We start from the raw sequence: 12,374 nt of genomic DNA, 5'->3' as shown, positions 1-12,374 counted from the left end.
AGGGATTTAAATTGAGTAAATACCAAAAAATATGTTGTGGCATTCACTCATATTTATATCAGTTTTGTACTTGTTTTCTGCCATTTTGTCAGATCAAGCCCAAATTTTGTATCACCCCACAATGTGGGAAACTGATGTGTCCCCTAAAAGGGAGTTACAGAGCATCCCTCTGTATGAGGGTTTTTTCTACTAGAACTTTGTTCCCCTATTTCCCCCTCCCAGTTGCTAAGAAGTGGCCAATGAACATAAAAGTGTGCTATTTACAATATTAATTAAGTTTCCACACTCTATGGAAGGAAATTGTTTAATACTGAGGTTAATGTTAAATTTTCCAGATTGTGATAAAATCTATTTGCTCACAAAGATATTGGATCAAGATTGCATCAAACAGTCTGAAAATCAAATATGAGTTTGGTTATCATCCTAGTTCTTATCAGAAGAAAGTAAGATGAAAGCAATTAATACAAAGCAAAAGATTGAGAAGATTGAGATTATGCAGTTCTTTCCTCAGAAGCATTTACTTCAATTAAGTTTGTCTTTCAGTATTACACCTCCTTCAGTGCTGATAAGTTTACTATCCAGAATTGTGGAACTAAGAACTTGATCAGTCAATATTTTCACGCTAAGGCATGTATTTGAACTCAGTTTTTTATAGTGGTTCATCTTTTTCACCATGTTTGGTACAGTGAGATCTCCATCGTTCAGATCAGCTAAACCTTGGAAGCTGTATTATCCGGTGCTTCTTCAGAATGGCGATAAGGACATAAATCTCATCATACGAATGCCTGAACGATTTTAGTGAAATACGGTTAAAATGATTTAAATTACTAGAAAATGTATTTTTTTAAGACTGTTGATATTAATGTATATAATTTCCAGTAATCTGTGATGTGGTAACCTGAGAACATCGACACATGAACGCTGTTAGCAGCACATCATATCTATATTGTCTTCATGTTTTATGTACAAAAATAGATTTCCCACAGGAGGGCAATATTTAAAAAAACATGAGGTGACCTCCTAGAGAGCATTGAAAAATCAAGATGGCAGTTATAGTAGCATGAATAAAGCTCTACTATGCTGCGACAGTTGTATTTGTTTCTTTTGTTTTTTTGACACTCACCTGAGGATGCTGCTGGCTTAAGGAGTCAGCTACTGGTTCATGTAAATATTTATTTCTAAGGAATAGTCTATATCTCTTTAAGACTATTTTATTTTAACTTTTCCTTTTGAAGAATAAATTGGAATTAAAGGGTTTTAAGACATTAACTTGTTCATGTGCACATGGATTAAGGTAACTGCAGAAAATATTTTAATGTATAAAAAAATCTAATGTCTAAGATTATATTTACTGTGTTATGTATGTTGAAAATATTGCCCTGTATTTTAGGAATGTATTTAAGAGAACCATAATTTTTTGTAACTTTTAATTTAATAAAAAACAAATCACATTATTGGATTTTGACATACACAGACATACAGGTTCTTTGAGACATACATTACCTTATTTCATACTATTGTGCATTCTGAAATGTCTTTCCAACTTATTTTATTGCTGCAAAAGAGAGTACATCTTCGTCTGAAGAAGTCCCACCTGTTAGGGAGGGTAAGTAAATTCCCATTACTAACCTCTTTCATTAATCACATTTGGTTTTGGTTTTGGTTTACATAGTAATGTTGTTTCATACAGAGCCTTAGAAAATAGAGTTGAAAGGAATCTTGGTAATCATCTAATTCAGCCCCGTTATCAAAAGCCATTACTGCAACATATTCAAAAGATGGCCATACATCTATTGTTTAAATATTTCCAGTGAAGTAGTTCCCCATCTTGCAAAGTAATGTATTCCATTGACTGTTATCATTAGATCTTTCCTGTTGTCCAGCTAAAATCTATTTTTAGTAATGTAAACACATTGGTTCTTAAGCTGTCTTCTGGAAGAACTCAGAAATGTCTATATATCTATCATCTATCTATCTATCTATCTATCTATCTATCTATCTATCTATCTATCTATCTATCTATCTATCTATCTATCTATCTATCTCTACCCATAAAAACTCTGGCCAGTGTACAGCACAAAACAATAATAAGAGCAATAAATAAGGAAAGAATAATGTACATCCCTAAGAGAAATTATTCAGATTAGCACAGGGGTGAAATCTAAAATTTGTTACTACCAGTTCTGTGGGCATGGCTTGGTGTGTGTGTGGGATAATGTGACGATGGGCGTGGCCAATTTTTTTTTTTACTTTTAAAACCATTTTTTACATGTAAAACCATGTAAAAAAATGCTTTCAAAAGGCTGTGACGATCCCAGCTGAGTTGCCTGATTGGCAGGCAACTCAGCTGGGATCGTCAGTGCTTGGATCACCAGAGCCATTTAAAAGAAAACAAGTTTTTTTTTGTTTTTAGCAGGCAACTCAGCTGGGATCTTCAGAGCTTGGATTGTCAGAGCCATTTAAAAGAAAAAAAAGGCTCTGATGATCGCGTGGCTCAGTATGGGGGGGTGGGGGCAGGGATTTTTGCTACCGGTTCTCCGAACTGCCCGCCGCCATCGCTACCTACTCGCCCGAGCCAGTCCGAACCAGGAGCATTTCACCCCTGGATTAGCATATACAATCCTATAAGAAAAGACTTGCCATCAAGACCAAATCAAGGCCTAGGAAAAAAGCCAGGCTTTCAGAGACATTTAGATAACCTAAGGATAGCTATCACATCTTCCTGCATTTATTTTTTCTCTAAACAAAACTTACCCGGTGCTTCATAAACTTTTTCTTCCAGAATATATTATCATATCAAGCATGTGATTTTTCTGCACAGTATCCAGTTTATTATTGCCCTTCCTAAAATACTTTGTTGGATACAGTTTCTAGCTATAATACGATAAATGCATGAATAGACAGGAACAAGTATTTTCTTGTCATATTTCTGTTAATGAGATCTAGCATTTGGTTTTTTGTAGCTGCATCACCATTTTAGTTCATATTTGCCTAATGATTCACCAAGACACCCTAATTATTTTTGCATATACGGCTGCTCAGGATTGTAGTCTCCATCATATACAAAAGGCTTGGATTTTTCTCAGCCAGATTCAGGACTATAGGTTCAACTTGTCAAGACCTTCCTGAATCTTGATCTTGATGCTGTCTTTTAAGGAGTTTATAATTCCTTCTCCTCCACCTGTGTCATCTGCAAATTTGATAATCATACAACATGATCACTCATCCAAGTCAGCTAAAATTACTGTACTACATGTTGAGCAAGAAAAGGCCTAGAGCTGGAAAGGTCCAGTAGTGTTACACCCAAACTTCTAGTTCTGACACAGAATCATACATACTTGGGGGCGGGGTATAGTTCAAGCATCTCCATACTGCCATGGTCTTCATTAGAGACTTCATCAAATATTTGAAATCAATGTTCACTATTCTGTAATTTAACTGACCACTATCCTGTGGTCAATTAAACTTTTCCCTTTATTAGAAAAAGTAAATGTCAGGTAGGTTTGTGGTGATTTATTTTTAATAAACCTGTGATACCTTATCCTAGCCAATGTATTCTTTTAAAATATTCACCAACTGCTTAATCAACAGTTCCAAGTTTTGCTGACTGATCAGTAATTATCTATCTCTTACTCTCTTTTTGAAGATAAGAGCATTTGTCCTTCTCTGGTCCTATATTATGTTCTTGGTTTCTCGAAGATCAGAGATGACATCTGTTGGCTCCTTTGAAACTCAGATGTAGCTTTTATTTTTACAGATATTTTCTATTTTCTCCATAATGATTATACCCATCTTCCATTTCCTGTATATGTATTTTTAATTCAAAAGCTCCCTGTGCATCTACAACTTTTACCTAAGATACCCCTTCACTTTTGTCTCTAATTGGAATAATATGAAATCCTAGTATATTATTTCTGGAAAGATCCCATCCCTTCTTTGATCCCTTTATAAACTTTGCATTTAAACTGTGAATACATAGGATGTTTGCACTAGTACTCTAACACTGCTTCTTATTACTGTTGGTTTCAAAGCTATGTCAGATTTTGATATTCCATATTCCAAATTGAAATGTTTACGAATGCTTCATAGTGTATGTTGTAAGATGACATGAAAATTATGAACCTAAGTATTTATAGATGGAGTAAAGTCTGCTAAGTGGTAGATTGTATCAAAGGGATGGTGAAGATTTAGCTTGTATATTCCAAAACTAGCCAGCTGTTCAGATTCATTATCCTGCCCATGATACGAGTTTTAGCAGCAGTCATAAAAGAAAGAAGTTAACTTTTGTCAGTGTGTCGTGCTGACTGCTCTGCTTGCACACATTATCTGCAGTGTGCCTTTTTTTTTTTTTTTGCATTGTGTTTCTTTCCTACCTTTTCTTCCCTAGCCTTACTGTTCTCCAATAAAACAGCAACTATGAAAAGGCTTGTTTTGTATTGAGGGCTGTCCTACTGGACCGGGTTTTGAAATATTTTTGATAACTTTTTGTTTTCCACTTATCTTTTTTTTTGTGGACTTCTCAGAGAGGAGGTGTTTATGATTAAGGGGTGAGCTTAAATTTACAGGACACAATTAGGTATAAATGCAACGTATATATATGTATGTATGCTTGGGTAAGAGAAGGTTGAATGGGGTTGGTGGAGGGTGGTGAGTATAATATGGAAAGAAATGCTGTTGAAGACAGATGGGCACGGTAAAGAGACAGCTGAAGATTAATTCACCAGCTAGAATTGGACAAGTATATCAACCTGTCTTCCACTGTTGTGAGATCAAATCCGCTCATAATAAAATGACAGCCCGTGTCTGTTATAGTGACCACCAGGAGGCGCTTTGATTGCTTATCATAAATTGAGGTTATTGAAACTTGGATGAGTTTATAACTCAGCTGTATAATCTACAGTGGGATGACAGGAAGGCAGGATTTATTTTTTCTTAGTTGTGCACTGAGTAAGTTTTTCTAATTCCGTGCATATGTGCATAGAAATATAATTAAATAACTATTATAATCTGCTTTGAAAAATGCTAATTGTCTATCTGTTCTTTCTGGCAGTGAGACAACGTAAAGCCAGCATTAAAACAAAAGTGTCTGTTCAATACCTAAAAACAAAGGACACGAAAGCAAAGAAGCAGGCAGCAGCCAGGCATAAAAAGGAAGAGATGGAAAAGTGGAAACATGATAGAAGACGACGAACCCTTGTGCAGGCTAGCAGTCGAGCAGATCTCCCTTACACTGGAAACTATAGTTTCATTTAGATGTTATTTTTCATGATGCAGGTCTGATAAATTTGATGTTCAAAATGCTGCATAAGGATGAAAAGACACTTGTGTACTCTTGTGTTATTTTGGGGGAACCAGTTTAAACAAATGCCTGGTATTTTCATTTATGGATGTAATAATGAAATGCCCATACTCTTCCAAAGTCTGTTCTTTTCAATAAATAGGAATTTTTTTAAAAAAGAATCTAATAAGGTTTACCACACTTTAACTTGAGAAGATAGAATGACTCTTCTGGTGATACAGACATTTCAAATTCCTTAGCTGATGGGTAACATTAACCCTCATAATTGTTTAACTCGATGTGCTTTTTGCCAAGCAGTTGATGGTTCTAGTACTAGCATAAATGTGTGTATCCTTCTGTTATTGTGCTTCCAGGAATTTCAGAAACCAGGGAGAATTAGTTTTTATTGATTTTAAATGCGTATGAGTTAGAGAACTGAAAAAATTGTTTCATCTGTTCAGTTGACAAAAACAAAGAAAGCTGTTCCACAAGCTCTCAGTCATCTGTGAGGGGTGACTTTTAAAATTGAATCCTTGAAATCTGATTTGCAGTATTAAACTGGTAGAATTCATGATTAAAAGTTTCTGTTCAAGGTAATAACACAGCACAGATCTTCTTTTAGTTGAAGCTCAGTTGGAAAACTTAAAGCATTATTGAATGAGGCAATTGTTTTTATATGCAATCCCCTGTAGGCTTGGTACTGAAACATCGCATTATTAGTGATCTTTTCAATTACAGATCCTTTTGCAGTCAGCAAAAATTGGGGTAGAATTTAGCAGTGTCTGTACTTGTAATTACGATGAAAAAAGGCTAGCAGTTGTCTTGCTTAAAGCTACTGATGGTGTTAACAATATTGAAGTATCCTATTGTTATGCCTCTGCTGTAATATATTTCAGATATTACATAATTGAACTATTTCTAAAACATGTTTTCTTATTTTAGTTATGAATATAAATAAAATAGTTTATGTTTATATAACATGGCACTTATGTGTATAATTACTTAGAAGTGAGTTTAAGTTAATGATATCTATTCCTTTAATAAAGTGGGGGGGGGGGCTAGGAATGTATCCAGAAAGAGTAGCAAATGTCTGTAAACCTGGAACTTAAGAAGCCAAAACTCTCCCCACCTGGTCCTTCCCTCCCTCTATCAGTTATCCCCCAATATATGCAGGTAGTCCTTGAATTACCCGCCTGCACATCACAGTCCTAACTCGTGATTGTCATAAATTGGGTCACCCACGACCAACCGAATGTTATGACCTTTTTTTGCAGCTGTCGTTAAGTGTACACTGTAATCCATAGTTTGCTACGGGCCAGTTTTGCTGAAAATTGTAAGTAAATGTTATTTTTTTTGCAAAAACCTCATAAAATGCAGTCATGTCATCATAGGACACTGCAAGTGGTAGAGAATGCAACTGTCTTGCCAAATGTCAAAAGTGTGGTCATGTGACTGGGAGGAATCATCAGAACTTTGAATCCAGGTTGTAAATTCCCCGAGAGGGTCTTTGTAACTTTGAATGGTCAGTAAGTGACTGGTTGTAAGTTGTGTTTACAAATCTGTATATATAAGTATATGGCTACCTACCTAAATAAATGCTTTGGATGTTTAACCATGCTTTGATAGTTTTTACTCAGTTCTGGGACTTGTCATAACATAAGAAAACTGTAGGTGTTTGCAAACATATTGTTTGCTTACATGCTCCCTCAATAACTGTCTATTATTATTATTGCTGCTTGTATTGATATTTGGGTGAGCTTGGACAGAGTACAAGCTCTACAGAAGACAACCTGCTTGATTATTTTTGGAAGTAAAGAATTCGAAAACCTCTATCTGGAGCTATCCTCCCCAGTTCAATTTTTAAAAATTATATGCTAAAGGTTCGCATTATTCTGTGAAATCAATCATTCTTATCCCAGTGAATTCCGATCTGGTCTGCTTTACCTCAACAGCATTTAAACTAAACCAATGAACGTACAGTTTGAGTTACTTATTCTATAGTTGGCATAGAGGTACTTGCTACTGAATATGTAAACAGGTTATCCTTGATGATACCACCACCCATGAGCTCCTTGGGTACTCAAGTCAACATTCAAAAATATGTAGTACAATTTGGCATTCTTGAGATGAGACTATACATAGAAACTATATATCTAACAATCTAGATATAAAGGTCTTGGAATTATGAGTGCAGTAAAATACTTTCTTTTCTTGACACATCAGGAAACTTCTTGTAGGAACAATTTTCTAACTTGTTCCAGGGTGAATCATATTAGCAGAACTTACCCTACTGGGAAAATGTATGCTGTCATTACATCCCTCATAGCTGTGATGGGGACACAAGGAATATAAATTCATGTATCACAAGATGGATATAAATTCTTTTCTCCCAAGAAAATATTTTCTGGCTAAGCTAAGACACTTCATTTGTATGTAAGAGCCACTCCTCTTTTTCATCTGGGTTTCTACCATCATAGCTTGGACAATTCAACTCAAGCCACACAGTTCCAATTGTGAAGTTAAAATTACGAATTTAGCACCCATTAATCTGTCCACCCCTCTTCATTGGCTAATTTAATACTATATACTGTTTTGGAATTGTAATGGAGAACTGTCTGAAATATGACAGCTGCACTCCAGATGTGTGTTATAACGATGGCTGTCAGTCATAGAGCTCTGATTGGTGGAGAATAACTCAGGGTTTTTAATTATGCAGTCTTAAGAATGTGCAATATTTAATGGGTAAAGAACTGCATAACAACTGCATAACAACAGTCACACCCACAACAGACTACTATGCATATATTGACTATCTACTAGTAAAAATGTCAAAGAAAACTGGATGGAGGTGGAGGAAATACAAAGGTGGTAATTGGGTAGAGGAATAAAAAAAGGGAGAACAAAATTGGAAGGAGATGAGACAAGAGGTCACTGAAGAGGAAAGAAAGCCTATTCAGGCTGAATTCCCAAGCAAACAGTCCCTCCCTCCCAAAAAATGGTGATTTTCATTTCCACAGATTGGTTCAACAATGGCTACTTTTCAGTTATTGATATATAATGAGTGTTCCATGGCTCAGATTGTTCCGGCAGGTGCATTATTCAGTAATGCTTGGTATCCATTCAAGATAAAACCACAGTTCAATCCCACGTATCTGGCAAAGTATGTGATTCATTGCAATAAAAGTTTGTTTTCTACAGAGCAAGCCATACCATTTGCAGAAACTACGGTAGGAGCTTCACATACAATAGACCCATAGAACAAATGATCCGTTCTTGTGTCCGAATGTTTACATTGTCCCTGCAGTTCTCCATTACAATTCCAAAACCGTATGCAGTATTAGATTCTAAATTTTACTTGGCCTTATTTCTGAATGAACTTCATGCCATTTCTTTGCGATATGATAGACATCTATGGAATAGTTATGTTGATTGGCTGGGGATGTATTTTGGAATTTCATAACACTTTTCAGTGCTATTATTATAAGTGATCTAATGCACATTCTGATTTTCATGAAGCCAGTTGGCGACCTGCAGTATTACTATTGAATTTATATAAAGCAAAAGAATACATCATCCTGTTCCAAATGGTATTCATACTTATTTAAGTCTCCAGCCTTTTTTTTATTTATTTATACAAGGATTCAAAGAACATAATTCAACAGTGCAAGATAGTTACAAGTAACTTGGTAACCAAAAGAAATATATATAAATGATCAAGTTTGTCGATAACGTGAAATAAATCTTATGTTTTGCAGACAGAACTGCACTTGTTTTGCTTTTTTTTAAAAAAAGCCAAGATGTAGTCTTGATATATTTGTATCTTAACTCCTTAACAAGCCCACCAGAAACAACAGGTTTTTGTCATTGAAAGGATAAATAGCAATGCTCTGTTAAAGCTTCTGTTGACCCCTTTCTCCTTCTGAAACAGACATTATGGCACATGAAAAAAAAAATGTTATACATCCATGACTCATTTCTGTTTCAAGGGATTTGAAACAGATCACACCTTGTAGCATAATGCTTTTAATACCAAAATGTAGTACTGCCATAACAAAAATAAACCTCAAAAAATTGTTATTCTATGACAGAAGACTGGGGCTCAAAGGCTGAGCAATGGTGGAAGACTCATTTAAATCAGGCTCTCCAATTTTATATCAAGCAGAGAATTGATGCTAGATTGAAGAGCATAAAGTATATGCAAGGCAGGATACTCCTTTTTGTTGCTGGCTGTAATTTCATTTCATTTGGTCTTTCAGCTAGTGAAGAAGGATGTACCTGACTCTGCTCTTTTCTAGGGCTGGTTGTGCTCTAGCAATGATTTTAAAAAGGTGCTTCAGAATGTGTGGGAATATATGCACCACTTCTTCAAAGCGACAGTGCCTTTTTTTCATGCTTCTTGCTGTTTTAATGAATTATCCTGTTAAAGTAATGCTGACGTGTATCTCTAATGTAACTAATTAAAAGAGTTGTGCTTTATCAAGTTAATAGGAAATCCCCAAAAATGATGCAGCTACCTTAAAGAGGTGTTGTGTTCATATTCCCACATATCACAGAGACCTCTTCTAAATCATTTTTAAAGCATGAACAATCTTTCAACTTTGCACCTCATTTTTTTTTATATTCCTTTTTTTTTTTAAAAAGAAATGATTCAGGGAGGCTTCAGGTTTCTAAAAAACAATACATTGTCAACATCACACATAGTTTGAGTCTTAGAAAAGGCTCCAAATTGTTTTGAGTTTACAGCTCTCCAGCAAGTTGGCAGATTTTCATTCAGAGAAGGAAATGGCAAATATTTTTTCCCCTGCATGATGTATAGCAGTTTATTTCTTTGTGTATTTACAGACATACATTTACAAGACTAATTCAATGTGGCACTTTCCACTTCTCTTGCATTCAAGCATGTTCAAAGAAGGCAGGATATTTGATTTCCATGCCTCATATGTATTCTCTTTACGAACACATTGAGTTTAAGAATAATGTAACTGAAAATAAAAAACGTTTTAAATGGACTAAATCAGTAATGAAAGTGGAAAGGAGTACTGTTTTACTCATAGGGATTTAAACAATGTGTACAAAACTAGATGTATTTTGCTACAAAGAATTCCTTCTGGCATTGCTGTTTGTTAATCAAGTTTTCAAATCTTAGAGATCCTCCAATACTGAATGGGGTGATTAGGGAACTAATTTTTCCCAATAATTAACAAAGCAGAACCAGAATCCTTCAACTGAATTCATTTGCCTCTACTCTTGTCTCATCCCATTGAATGCTAAGATGCTAGAAATGGTTTCCTTATTTGTAACTAGGAATGTTTCAGAATTGTAGAATAGTTTCTACCTCTGACTGCTGTTACAAGAAGCACAACATTCGGGTTGTTATTGTTTTTGCTTTAAGACAAAGAATAGAAACATTTCAGCATTTATGAAAAGCCTATATATTTTAAATAAAAGTTATGCTTTCACATCACTTGCTTCTCAAAGAGAAACTATGATATGTATTAAAGTTAATTAACATCAATGTTAATTCATTTCAAGGTCTTCCTAGTATTCAGTCAGAATGGTAGGGTTGGTTTGATATAATTTGGAAAAAAGAAAAAAAGACGCTTAGAAGTAAAGCTCAGGACCCAAGGCAGAGAATTGTGTACACACACACACACACACATACACACACACACACGTGTAAATCTGTGATGGGACATCTCTCTCTGATAGGCATCAAATTAATTAAACCAACATATGGATAGTTTTGGTCTGCTTACTCTTTCCACCAACATAATTCTGAGCAGGTTTCCTTTAAAATTTCAGGTAGTAGAGATTTCGATAAACAAATTTCTAGATATATATTAGACAGTATCTAACTTGACCCTAAGTTCACCAATTCATGCAAATTCTAGTTTTGATTACAGGATAAGTAATAATACACACACGAAAAATCACTTCTTTTTTTTTGCATTATTCCTTTGGTAAATATTGATTCTTATCATCTTATTAAATAGGAACTTTTTCTTCTTCTAGCTCAAAGTAGGCTTTCTGGAACGACATCCTCCCATGTCTTTCTTTACCACAATGTTGTGTATACTGTTCCGTATTATTATTATTATTATTTTTATTTGAAAGCTATTTTCAAAGGATCCTGCAATACACAAATCTTTTACTGCTATTGCTATGGATGTGGGAATAATATTATTGGTATTATTAGCAGAATTTTTTTTTTATAAAATTAAGGACCTTCATTCCAAACTCTGGGATAAAGAATTCATTTGTTAATTGAGATGTTAATTGAGATTGTACAAAATAATACTCTTACATCTTATGCAAGGGAAAGACTCCTTTCCCTTTGGTGAATGGAAAATTATGAGCTGAAACCCTTTTAGAGCAGTCTGAAAATGTATAAATTAAAAAGACGTATTGTTCTGAACCAAATATAATGCCACAGTTAAATAAAAATATGAGATATTGCATATCTTTTATTCCAGTCAATGAAAATGGTGTTGCCTTGGGGGGGGGGTATTTCTTCTGTCATTGAACCTACCTGTCAGATCTGTCATAGCCCCTAGGTTTCTCCTTTTGGCAAATTAAAGGCTTTTTTAAATGGAGGACAGAAGAAAAGGCCCAATATTTGAAAGAAAGAAAGGAAGGAAGAAAAGGAAAAATAACCAACTCTAGCACTGCCAGATTATCACAAACCATCAAGAACTTTTGTCTCTCTCATTTTGCCAAGTTGAATCAAGTTGAATTAAATATGTCCACCATTTTGGCAAAGTTAAGACTTAGCCACTACAGTTTCTTTTGCAGTTGCTCAAACAAGTTACCGCCACAGGTACTGGGCTGCTATAGCAACCAAAGAAAGTAATAAAAGGAAGTATGAAGGCAAAAGTACATTGCTGTTATTTCCACCAATGCCTTGTCCTGACTGTTTAGGCATAGGATGTATTTCTGGTGGCCGGGTGCTAGAATTCTTGGACAGTCTTTTGCCACAGATTTCATCCAGGCAGGCATCCCCACTTCCAGAACCACTGTTGTCATCACCTGGCCAAGACAAAATTCAAATTAGTATGGTACTTCTTCAAAAGACTGAATTGTAGCCAATATCTTTTTT

At 35.1% G+C, this 12,374-nt stretch overlaps 2 protein-coding genes across 7 annotated transcripts in view; one reads left to right on the top strand and one right to left on the bottom strand.

Annotated features, from left to right (window-relative positions):
• The window catches only part of ANKMY1 (ankyrin repeat and MYND domain containing 1), a 38,697-nt gene extending 33,380 nt beyond the window's left edge, over positions 1-5,317 (top strand). For 3 of the 5 annotated variants that reach the window (XM_034439499.2, XM_087872699.1, XM_060683053.2), the window contains 2 exons: positions 1,565-1,606; positions 5,051-5,317. In XM_034439499.2, coding sequence (XP_034295390.2) covers positions 1,565-1,606; positions 5,051-5,253 — 245 coding nt within the window. In that variant the 3' untranslated portion in view covers positions 5,254-5,317. The remainder of the gene's footprint in view (positions 1-1,564; positions 1,607-5,050) is intronic. The other 2 variants (XM_034439500.3, XM_087872700.1) reach the window with 1 other exon arrangement.
• A 3,561-nt stretch (positions 5,318-8,878) lies between these two features.
• GPC1 (glypican 1) overlaps positions 8,879-12,374 on the bottom strand; it is a 176,489-nt gene continuing 172,993 nt past the window's right edge. For both annotated transcript variants that reach the window (XM_087872697.1, XM_034439496.3), the window contains one exon: positions 8,879-12,304. In XM_087872697.1, the coding sequence (XP_087728823.1) occupies positions 12,084-12,304 (221 nt within the window). In that variant the 3' untranslated portion in view covers positions 8,879-12,083. The remainder of the gene's footprint in view (positions 12,305-12,374) is intronic.

The sequence above is a fragment of the Pantherophis guttatus genome, chromosome 6 (assembly GCF_059756535.1).
Source record: "Pantherophis guttatus breed Tessera chromosome 6, ASM5975653v1, whole genome shotgun sequence".
NCBI lineage: Eukaryota > Metazoa > Chordata > Lepidosauria > Squamata > Colubridae > Pantherophis > Pantherophis guttatus.
This window is presented reverse-complemented; position numbering and strand designations above follow the sequence as displayed.